The sequence below is a fragment of the Salvelinus namaycush genome, chromosome 34 (genome assembly GCF_016432855.1).
Source record: "Salvelinus namaycush isolate Seneca chromosome 34, SaNama_1.0, whole genome shotgun sequence".
Classification (NCBI taxonomy): Eukaryota; Metazoa; Chordata; class Actinopteri; order Salmoniformes; family Salmonidae; genus Salvelinus; species Salvelinus namaycush.
In genome coordinates, this window is record NC_052340.1 from 33,602,283 (window position 1) to 33,614,690 (window position 12,408).

General features: G+C 42.0%; 1 protein-coding gene across 1 annotated transcript in view; it reads right to left on the reverse strand.

The window, feature by feature from the left end:
• LOC120028237 (post-GPI attachment to proteins factor 2-like) overlaps positions 1-7,759 on the reverse strand; it is an 8,843-nt gene extending 1,084 nt beyond the window's left edge. The window contains exons 1-4 of the mRNA XM_038973404.1: positions 7,595-7,759; positions 7,253-7,502; positions 6,833-6,939; positions 1,578-1,686 (exon numbers count right to left, since the gene is read on the reverse strand). Of these exons, the coding sequence (XP_038829332.1) occupies positions 1,578-1,686; positions 6,833-6,939; positions 7,253-7,502; positions 7,595-7,759 (631 nt within the window). The remainder of the gene's footprint in view (positions 1-1,577; positions 1,687-6,832; positions 6,940-7,252; positions 7,503-7,594) is intronic.
• Between the last annotated feature and the right edge of the window lie 4,649 nt (positions 7,760-12,408).

The following is a 12,408-nucleotide window of genomic DNA, read 5'->3' on the forward strand; positions in this document are numbered from 1 at the left end:
CTTCTGCAAGCTTCCCAAAATAAGTTGGTTGAATTTTGTCCCATTCCTCCTGACAGCTGGTGTAAGTGAGTCAGGTCTGTAGGCCTCCTTGCTCGCACACGCTTTTACAGTTCTGCCCACAAATGTTCTATGGGATTGAGGTCAGGGCTTTGTGATGGCCACTCCAATACCTTGACTTTGTTGTCCTTAAGCCATTTTGCCACAACTTTGGAAGTATGCTTGGGGTCATTGTCCATTTAGAGGACCCATTTGTGACCAAGCTTTAACTTCCTGACTGATGTCTTGAGATGCTGCTTCAATAAATCCACATAATTTTCATGCCTCATGACACCATCTATTTTGTGAAGTGCACCAGTCCCTCTTGCAGCAAAGCACCCCCACAACATGATGCTGCCAACCCATGTTTCACGGATGGGATGGTGTTCTTCGGCTTGCAAGCGTCCCCCTTTTTCCTCCATCAGACCAGAGGACATTTCTCCAAAAAGTACGATATTTGTCCCCATTTGCAGTTCAAAACGTAGTCTGGCTTTTTTATGGAGGTCTGGAGCAGTGGCTTCTTCCTTGCTGAGCGGCCATTCAGGTGATGTCGATATAGGACTCATTTAACTGTGGATATAGATACTTTTGTACCTGTTTCCTCTAGCATCTTCACAAGGTCCTTTGCTGTTGTTCTGGGATTGATTCACACTTTTCAACACCAAAGTACGTTCATCTCTAGGAGACAGAACGAGTCTCCTTCCTGAGCAGTATGACGGCTGCGTGGTCCCATGGTGTTTATACTTGCGCACTATTGTTTGTACAGATGAATGCGGTACCTTCAGGCATTTGGAAATTGCTCCCAAGGATGAACCAGACTTGTGGAGGTCTACATTTTTTCTGAAGTCTTGGCTGATTTCTTTTGATTTTCTCATGATGTCAAGCAAAGAGGCACTGAGTTTGAAGTTTGGCCTTGAAATACATCCACAGGTACACCTCCAATTGACTCAAATTATGTCAATTAGCCTATCAGAAGCTTCTAAAGCCATGACATCATTTTCTGGAATTTTCCAAGCTGTTTAAAGGCAGAGTCAACTTGGTGTATGTAAACTTCTGACCGACTGGAATTGTGATACAGTGAATTATAAGTGAAATAATCTGTCTGTAAACAACTGTTGGAAATATTACTTGTGTCATGCACAAAGTAGATATCCTAACCGACTTGCCAAAACTATAGATTGTTAACAAGAAATGTGTTGAGTGGCTGAAAAACGAGTTTTAATGACTCCAACCTAAGTGTATGTAATCTTCCGACTTCAACTGTAACAAGGATATCATTGATGCAATTTCAATTATGTTTGAGTTACTTTGTGTTTCACCAAATTTCCTTTAGATGATTTTACTGCAACACTGGTCACTGCATCCAAGTTGCTTAACATAGGCGTTTCAAAGAGCTGTCAGTCAATGCGAGCTCATGAATATAATCTCCCCGCCCACTCAGCCTGTCATTTCAAACTTCATGGTAGTTAGCCATGAGAGAAAAAGTATTTTCAGAATGACTGCTCATGACCTTAAACATACTGATGCTACAATATACTTACTCCCTTGTTCACAATACATGTTGTGTTTCCAGTAAAAGTAGGCAGCCAAGCAGCAGAAAGCGATGTTGAGGATCAAGCAGCGGATTTTCCAGTGGAAAGATTTCACGTCCTGTGTGTGAAAAAAGAAAGAGCGATTTGATAGAGAAAGATTGCAATATAAAAAATATATATTGTGTACTTAACTACTGTGTATTTGTACTATGCGATTGCAATGGCCTACTTTATAACTTGAACAATTAAAAACATTTCATTTATCTAGGTTGAGAAACACAATGAGCAGTCTTAATCAAGCCCCCTCTGAGAAACTATTGAGATGAGACATCAGTAACACATTGCAGCTGATGTAAAAACAGTTTCAGCCACATCCTTCCACTAATACTATTTATACTGCAGATCACTGGCAGCGTCTCAAGCAAAAGCATTTTTTCTATTTACTGGTCCCACCCTTAAATGCCCACAATAGATTATCATGACACACGATTACAAGCCCCATATCAAACCATTATCCAACTGCAATTGCCCATAAAAATGGTATGACAGTGGCAGCCTAATACTACTGTATGCCAATGGCGGTCGGTGCCATTCATGATCAGGGAAGACGATTAATAAAAATAAATAAAAAATAATGAGTATGGCCTTATTTCTATTACAGCTTATTGGACGATTGTCATTCATATTCCATTCACCCAGTAACATTGATAGGTTTAGGCTACTACATGTCGGTGCACAGGTCTAGAGTAATTAGAGTAATCAAGGTGACAGACAGTGACACATTCAATACCGCATTGTACACTCTGGTATTTTTATCCCGTTTCATTACGTTTGCTTCCAACAAAATCGGCGGAATGAATACACCCCTGAGCACACGCAAATACAGTTCAATTTCATAGCAGCCACATACAAACAGCATGATCACTTTGCTCATTCTATACATAATTCCTTCTTGCAACTATCTACGCACTCTCCTCCTCTCACCTTTTCCTTCCGCTTGGGGACTTCAGTGCACAACACATCAGCTGTCTGTGACCAGGCGAAAAAGCCAAACCTTCATATCATGCCCGCTAATGTTACACACAGCCTAGATCGTTGTCAAGTCTTAGTCATCATAGATACTAGAACTAACTCGTTAGTAAACCTGCTAGAATCATGCAGTACAGTGTACAGTCCGAAAGCAGTTTAGCAGTTACACACTCGGGCCCCGGTGGCAAAAAATTAATACAAATCAAAAGCTTACCTTAACTTGGAAGAGTTCCAGTGTTGGATAGCCATAGCCAGCTAGCTAACATAGCATTCATTTCTGTTTTTGCCGGGTGTTTGAGTAGGCTAAACTAAGTAAAGCTAAGTAAAAGAAAAACAAAATACAACCAAATATCTCTCTCTCTCTCACTCTCTCTCTCTCTCTCTCTCTCTCGCGCTTCTCCTTAATTTTGGAAGAAATTAATTTGTTCTTAACTGTTCAACTATTGTCTTTCTCTCTCTTTGAGTCAACTACTCACCAAATGTTATGCACTGCAGTGCTAGCTAGCTGTAGCTTTTAGTACTAGATTCATTCTCTGGTATTTTGATTGTGTGGACAACATGTCAGTTCATCCTGCAGAGCTCTGATAGGTAGGAGGACGTCCTCCGGAAGTAGTCATAATTACTGTGTAAGTCGATGGAAGGGGGAGAGAACCATGAGCCTCCTAGGTTTTGTATTGAAGTCTATGTACCCAGAGGAGGACAGGAGCTAGCTGTCCGATTGTGCATCTGTAGAAGTTTGTGAGGGTTTTAGGTGACAAGCCGAATTTCTTCAGCCTCCTGAGGTTAAAGAGGCGCTGCTGCGCCTTCTTCACCACGCTGTCTGTTTGGGTGGACCAATTCAGTTTGTCCTTGATGTGTATGCCGAGGAACTTAAAACGTACTACCCTCTCCACTACTGTCCCGTCGATGTGGATAGGGGGGTGCTCCCTCTGCTGTTTCCTGAAGTCCACGATCATCTCATTTGTTTTGTTGATGTTGAGTGTGAGGTTATTTTCCTGACACCACACTCCGAGGGTCCTCACCTCCTCCCTGTAGGCCGTCTCGTCGTTGTTGGTAATCAAGCCTACCACTGTAGTGTCATCTGCAAACTTGATGATTGAGTTGGAGGCGTGCATGCCATGCAGTCGTGGGTGAACAGGGAGTACAGGAGAGAGCTCAGAACGCACCCTTGTGGGGCCCCAGTGTTGAGGATCAGCGGGGTGGAGATATTGTTACCTACCCTCACCACCTGGGGGTGGCCCGCCAGGAAGTCCAGTACCCAGTTGCACAGGGCGGGGTCGAGACCCAGGGTCTCGAGCTTGATGACGAGTTTGGAGGGTACTATGGTGTTAAATGCTGAGCTGTAGTCGATGAACAGCATTCTCACATAGGTATTCCTCTTGTCCAGATGGGTTAGGGCAGTGTGCAGTGTGGTTGCGATTGCGTCGTCTGTGGACCTATTGGGGCGGTAAGCAAATTGGAGTGGGTCTAGGGTGTCAGGTAGGGTGGAGGTGATATGGTCCTTGACTAGTCTCTCAAAGCACTTCATGATGACAGAAGTGAGTGCTACGGGGCGGTAGTCGTTTAGCTCAGTTACCTTAGCTTTCGTGGGAACAGGAACAATGGTGGCCCTCTTGAAGCATGTGGGAACAACAGACTGGGATAAGGATTGATTGAATATGTCTGTAAACACACCAGCCAGCTGGTCTGCGCATGCTCTGAGGACGCGGCTGGGGATGCCGTCTGGGCCTGCAGCCTTGCGAGGGTTAACACGTTTAAATGTTTTACTCACGTCGGCTGCAGTGAAGGAGAGTCCACAGGTTTTGGTAGCGGGCCATGTCAGTGGCACTGTATTGTCCTCAAAACGAGCAAAGAAGTTGTTTAGTCTGTCTGGGAGCAAGACATCCTGGTCCGCGACAGGGCTGGTTTTCTTTTTGTAATCCATGATTGACTGTAGACCCTGCCACATACCTCTTGTGTCTGAGACGTTGAATTGCGACTCTACTTTGTCTCTATACTGACGCTTAGCTTGTTTGATTGGTTGTTAGCCAGTTTTTTTTATGTTTCAACATTTAAATTTTTATGAAATTCACTGAGGATGGTCCTCCCCTTCCTCCACCGCTGTATGTAGCATGTATGTAGCACATCTCCAAACGACGTCCAGCAGCCCTTACAGGAACCAGTATATTTAGCTAACATTCCACTCCTTGCCACTCCATATCATTGCCAAATCAGACTGGGTTTCCACTAGTTACCACAGCCACAAAGTAAACATTGGCTACATCATAAAAATTCTTAAAAACAAAAATGTGCTTTTTTGTCTTAAATTAAGGTTAGGGTTAGGAAAAAGATTAGGTTCAAAATCTGATTTAAGAAGGTCATTGTAGAAATAGGCGGGGTTTATGACTTTGTGGCTGTGGTAACTAGTGACGACCAAGAGGCTGGCCTTTCGGCAATGCAGCTGGATTTACGGAGTTGCTCATTGTTGTTGGAAATAACATTAATATTTTCCATGACAACATGTGGATCCTCAAAAAATATATAATTAGTTAATATTTTAACTAATTATAATAATTAATATTTTGCTGTTAGCTAGGCAAGTTTTTGTATGTTGAAGCTTAATATCAAAGCAAAGAGGTTTGTGTTTGGAATTGAAGTAGCTACAGTATGTATTTAGTTTGAGAATTTAGACGTGAGCTAGCAACTTTTGACGGACTTGTTATGTCTGGACAAAAAAATAACTACCAACATGTTCCGTTGAGAAAAAAAAGTGATACACGAGTTCCAATATTCAGATAATCGATGCGATTGGAGGATAGCTGTGAGGGTCATCAACCAGGATCAGCTCCTCTGTTCTCGAGAATGTTCATATTTGAAGACGGCAGAAAGCCAGTCTCTGGCAATGACAAGGAGTGGAATGTAAGATAAAGATACTGGTACTCAGGCTAGGCAAGTATATACCATATGCAATGAATACATTATGTGCCAGTGTAAGTGTGCAAGCCAAGTTCGAGCAAGGTTAATGTGTTTGTGCTTGCTACAATCTCTGCGTGTGTGCATGTGTGGTGCACATGACAGCCTACACTCCCAATGAGTTGTGTGGAGTGTGGAGGGGTGTGTTGGTCACAGCCCCAGACTGGGTCAGGAAACAGCTGTTCCTCCAGAACAGAGGCCCAGGTCCTGACAGTGTAAACACAGCCAGAGGCTTCTTCCAAGTCTGACTGAACAGACCCTCAGTAACACCCTATACCACCGATCTGGTTGGGATCAAAATGCTGGTATTTCCCCTAGAGTCCTAACACAGAATAACAGTGCTTCAAGTCCCTCAACCATATAGTAAGAACTTAAAATGAGAGACTATATAAATAAGATTTAGCTATAATGATTGACATGGGTAAATGCAATAGACTGGAGCACTAAAGGCTCAGTCACCAGGCAGTATGCATCAGTGTGAGTGAAAGGAAAGGACACAGGGAGATTCTGTCTTCTCTTATACTCCTCTGTCCTCCTCTCCTCCGTGACCCGGAAACCGATAATCGGTCGAGTGTGTCAACTCAATGATAGGTGAACAGAGAACTTTGCTTCTCTCCTCAATTGCCTCCTACAGTCGAAGATACTCATGTGTAGTGCAAAGTGTTTTCAAATCTGCCGCACTCCCTTTGAAACAGCTGTTGTATTCTCAAAGGAGAAAAATGTTTTATACACGAATTACCCTTTTATCTATAAAATGTCTCACACAACTAGCTAAAATAATTTGCATTTATTTTAGGATTCCACCCTTGTAAACGTAATTTGTAAATGACGTGCTAGTGGAGAAGAAGAGTGCATTTGTTTCCATGTTTCCTCTCCTTCACTACTCTCCTCGATTACCTTTGACCGTTTTAGAAAGGTGGCAAGGACAGGACGGAGAAGAGGATGCGAAGAGTCAAGCAAAACCATTTGAGAATCTCCCCACAGCTTTGAACTGCACTTGACAATGCCGTTTCATCAGGCTGCAGTAGTTGGCTTCTACTCTAGAGGGCTCTAGTGTCAACATTGTCGACATTGCAGACAAAGTCACCAAAAGCCCCTCAACTAACAGGAACTATACTATACTGCCTGCTTCACCAGGAAACTGTATCATACCACCAAAATAGTTAGCTCACTTCTTCATTCAGTTGAACGAACAACTAACTTCCCTTTACATTTCTGTCTTTCATGCAATTTCAACATTTCCTGATCAAGTACAGGGCTGAAGGGAAGTAACGATGCCTTACCTCAGGAATCAGTGAGTACTTCTTTATAACCAGCCACAGCCGACAGGTTAACACCATGTGGATAACAGAACTGGCAATGAACAGGACAAAACCTTCTTTATGGACAACTATGGGACAAAGAAGGACATAAAAGCTAAAAGCATACAAGTACAACTGTATTAGTCATAACACTCACTGATACAGGTTATATGGTTTATAACTAGGGTCCATAGTTTTTCCTGGTCAGGTCATGTATCTGGAAAAACTCAGGGCCTTATTTATAACTGCAAGAAATAGGCAAACAAAATTCTGTCATTTGTTCAAAAACATAATTGTATATCATGCAGCATATTAATCCATGTAAATGAGCAGCCTATTATGCTGTAGGGCAGGCCTTATGCCAATTTATTCCCAGCTGACTAATTGTCAAAGGTCACTCACGGTATGTCTCATTGGATGACACGTAGGTGAGCAGCAAGAGGCCAAAGTTCTCAGTGATGGCACACATGAAGTTGAGGCAGCTGAGCAGCCACTCCAGGAACCTTGTGGAGAAGCGGCCCTTATAGAAGTTAAAATAGGCCACGGCCACCAGGAACCTGGGAGCAGAGTGCAGGCCAATGCAGAAGCGCCAGATATGGCACTCTGGGCTCAGGCTTATGGAGGCACTAATGGAGGGCAGATAATTGGTAACCTAAACCCCCCCCCCCCCCCCAAAAAAAAGACAGTCAGACCATGTATTTGCATGCATGCTACATTTTTAATAAAAGGGACAGGATTGACTACCTTGCAATGTGTGTCAGTGGAGTCCTGGAAATGGAACACGGAGGAGATGAAGATGCAGGTAATTAAGCCAAGCAGTGGCAGACTGACGGTGCCCACAACACAGGAGGTGAATGATAGTCTGATCAGGGGCTTGTCATAACCCAGGACATGTGGACCCTGCAGCATCCTAGACTGGGACATCAGGGCCATATTTATCACTAAATAAGCATTTTAACTGAGAATGTTCAGATATGAACAAAATAATGTATAATAATGATATAAACTAATTCTGGATTTAGGTTTGAGAGTTTGACATGCCTCCTGCAAAATCATGCTGCTGTTTTCAGTGACATTAAGGCAGGACTATATATACGTTTGATCAGAAACATGCATAAAAATGATCTGAATATGATTCCATACCTCCTATTTGTAGGCTACAGCCAGATCAATTGTTTACAGATATAGCTCTTGCATAGTCAGAGAAGGAAATGGCTTTTGTTGGCTTGAATTGGACTGTCACCACAAACGCATGTGCATCGTCGCATATAGGGATTTATCTTGATCAGGTATTTCACAAATTGTAATGTGGTCTCTAATTCATTAGCATCTGTTCATGTTCCCTTCAGCCCAGCACAACATGAACACTGAGTATCATCAACGCGATGCAGAATAAGCGTTTAACCTGAATCCTCCCCCAGCTGCCATATTATAAATATCTTCAATAATGTTTGAAAATAAATGCGGTACCAATGAAATACGAAAAAAGTATTGAAGATATCGGATTAAAATGTATTGCGATAACCGGAAGAGATAGCAAGGTACTGGCTCAGTAGTGACCGGATGGGAGTAGCCTATAAAAAAAAACGTCGGCACGTCAAGAACCAGTCATGTTACGCGATGTGTCTGTACTGAAAAATCATTGGTGGCTGAAGTGTCACGATGTGTAAGAAATTGAATTCATTGATAAGCCAACTTTATATCACGGGAGCTGTCCGTGGTGCTGTTCTTGCGCATCACCAAATGCTGTAGCCTTATCTTTGACAGCCTGGCAATGCAAGTTGTCTCATGAAATAACCATATACATACTTTGAGAAAATGGGGGTATTTGGAAAAAACTCAAGTCAATGTTTTTGTTGTTGAGGGTGATGATTTTTGGTCAATGGATAAGTCCCATGCGTCTTATTCAAATATATGATGTGTAAATTCCAATAGTGCTCAATACGTCATGATGAGCCTCCACCCCGCCTCTAACGCCAGTCATCTCACGCTAACTAGCATCTTTGTCAAGGCACAAGAGCAGTCTACAGCTATTCATCCGGGAACTTAAACGTAATTTAAATGATCATCTGGTATATTTTTGGATATAGATAAGTATAACCTGTAACAGCAAAATTAAACTATGTGGATTTCGAGCTTCACTGAGTTTTATTTTCTGCTTGAATATTATTCCAGGTAGGCTATAGATTCTCTCTTTTGCTGAACTATGTACAGTTGAAAATGGCAAATTCCCAATGTACATATTTAGGAATGTCTACGTTATGTTATGTGTCTATATCAACACAAACGTACAGTCCAATCGCAATGATTGTTTCTCATTTTGGTTTTTCAGTCAACATCAGGCAAGTGGTGAGTTAAATGGTTTCATGACTGGTTTAGAGTAGCCTCTTGACATATAGCCTGTTGGATTTGTATTACATTAAGAGTTACTGAAGTACCTGATGTAAACTACATTATTAATGGTATCTTAATGATGAATCATTGCGACATCTACAGTGGTTGATTATTTCCTCTGTCCCAGTCAGATTCTGATTAGATAACCCTCACAGCTGTTTCCCAGGCAGGAGGCAGGATCTCCCTGCCAGTTGTTTAGGTATCATCTTATTCACAGTACCAGTCAAAACTTTGGACACACTCACTGATTCAAGCTCTTTTTTTGTTTTGCTTTTTACCATTTTCTACATTGTTCAATAATAGCGAAGACATCAAAACTATGAAATAACACATATGGAATCATGTAGTAACCAAAAAAGTGTTCAACAAATCAAAATATATTTTATATTTAGATTCATCAAAGTAGTAACCTTTTGCCTTGATGACAGCTTTGCGCACCCTTGGCATTCTCTCAACCAGCTTCATGAGGTAGTCACCTGGAATGCATTTCAATTAACAGGTGTGCCTTGTTAAAGGTTCATTTGTGGAATTTCTTTCCTTCTTAATGCGTTTGAGCCATTCAGTTGTGTTGTGACAAGTGATGTCATATTTTATAGTTTTGATGTCTTCACTATTATTCTACAATGTACACATTTCACATTTCACTGCACCTATCCAGCTTATGTGACAATAAAAAACACTTTTTTTATGCATGCATTTAACCTACAAGAACAGGGTACAGTATGTCTATTAGAGTGTATTATAGCCTATCTGTGTTTATTTTCTATGGTGGTATTATATAGCAAATGTCCCATGGATTAGGGCGTGTATAAAAAATATCCCTGCTTGGGGTCAACAGATGCCTCAGTTGCATCTGCTGGCTCATAATGGAAGCTTTGCTTCATCTCTTACTATAGCATCAGAAGCGTCATCTACTCCCAAATCCCCCTATGTCCCAGTGTTCTCCACCATCTGCCATGTGTTCACATGTTCTCTGACACACTAAGACTTTTACCCATGAACAGGTAACTGACAAAACAAAGGAAACACATGAGTAGATGAGAGATACAAGTACTGTATATTGTATGCAGGTGCTTCCACAGAAGTGCTGTTCCTGAGTTAATTAAGCAATTAACACCCCATCATGCTTAGGGTCATTTAAGCATGATGGGATGTGTCTCTCTGTATATGTGTGTGTGTGTGTGTGTGTGTGTGTGTGTGTGTGTGTTTGTGTGTGTGTCACCAGATTTAAACCCAATTGAACACTTTTGGGAAATTCTGAAGAGGTGCAGGATAGCATTTTCCACCACCATCAACAGAACACCAAAGGATGGAATATCTAATGGAAGAATGGTAATATATCTCTCCAATAGAGTTCCAGACACTTGTAGAATCTATGCCAAGGCGCATTGAAGCTGTTCTGGCGGCTCGGCTATTAAGACTTTATGTTGGTGTTTCCTTTATTTTTCAGTTACCTGTATATCTTTGTTCTGGCTGACATCAGGTTGTCACAGATTGTCATTTTTGAATAAATGTATAATGTCGTGCTCACTAGATTAAAATAAATTGATTGTGTTTTGGTGTTTAGGTGAGAATGATGTTCTTTCTTATACATTTTTAAATGACATATTAGTCATTTTAGTCATTTAGCAGAGACTGTTTTCTATGCCCTGTCCTAGCCTGTTGGAGTGCTCATGGGAAGTATGCCCAGAAGCTGCTGAATGATTTGTTTACTAACTACACCAGATCCCTGAGACCAGTAGAGGAAACAGGAAACATCCTCAATGTGACGCTGCAGACCACCCTCTCACAGATCATTGACATGGTAACAGCTTTCTTAAGTTTAAACTATGGCTATTTCAGCAATACAACAATAATAAAGACATTCCCAAAAAGATCTAAAAAAAAATCTCATACGTTCACATTTGGCATTTGAAATAGACGTCATATTTGAAGTGCTAAGTTAATAACTAGTGAAAAGAAGCCATTGTTCACCATGTTCCCTCTATTGCAGGATGAACGTAACCAGATCTTGACAGCATATCTGAGGATACGACAGGTGTGGGTAGACTCATACCTCACCTGGAGTAAAGATGATTATGATGGACTTTTATACCATCCGTATACCTAGTAGTTATATATGGAGACCTGATATAGTCTTATATAACAAGTAGGTCGGACTGGTATTGGGTTCATCAGAAAGCTCTGTTGCTCCCACAATCCATTCCACATATCAACGTTGTTGTCAGTGTGAAGGCACAAGCTGAACACTCCTTGAACACATTTATTCATGGGAGTGTTCTGGTCGTTTTCTGCTTTTTATACACTACTGTATGTACTGGGAATCTGGGAAGTAACTGGCGGCAGGTAGCCTAGCGGTTAGAGTGTTCAGCCAATAACTGAAAGGTCGCTAGTTTGAATACCCGAGCCGAAAAGGTGAAACATCTGTCGATGTGCCCTTGAGCAAAGCACTTAACACAAATCTGCTCCACTAGTGCAGTACTATTGTTGCTGACCCTGCCAAACAACACATTTCACTGCACCTATGTGACAATAAAACATCAGGGTTATAAAATGCAGAAACAAAGTGGAGTCAACCCATAAAAGAGCTATCTCTTTTCATAACGGGTCCACTCTTCTTCCATTGATTTTCTTGTGCCTTTGGCTAGTCCTGCTAGTCCTGCTAGTCATGCTAGTTCTGCTAGTCATGCTAGTCCTGCTAGTCCTGCTAGTTCTGCTAGTCCTGCTAGTTCTGCTAGTCCTGCTAGTCATGCTAGTTCTGCTAGTCATGCTAGTCCTGCTAGTCATGCTAGTTCTGCTAGTCATGCTAGTCCTGCTAGTTCTGCTAGTCCTGCTAGTTCTGCTAGTCCTGCTAGTCATGCTAGTTCTGCTAGTCATGCTAGTCCTGCTAGTTCTGCTAGTCATGCTAGTCCTGCTAGTCATGCTAGTTCTGTTAGTTCTGCTAGTCCTGCCTGGTTGGTCCTGCTAGTCCTGCTAGTTCTGCTAGTTCTGCTAGTCATGCCTGGTTGGTTCTGCTAGTCATGCCTGGTTTGTCCTGCTAGTCATGCCTGGTTGGTCCTGCTAGTCATGCCTGGTTGGTCCTGCTAGTCATGCCTGGTTGGTCCTGCTAGTCATGCTTGGTTTGTCCTGCTAGTCATGCCTGGTTTGTCCTGCTAGTTATGCCT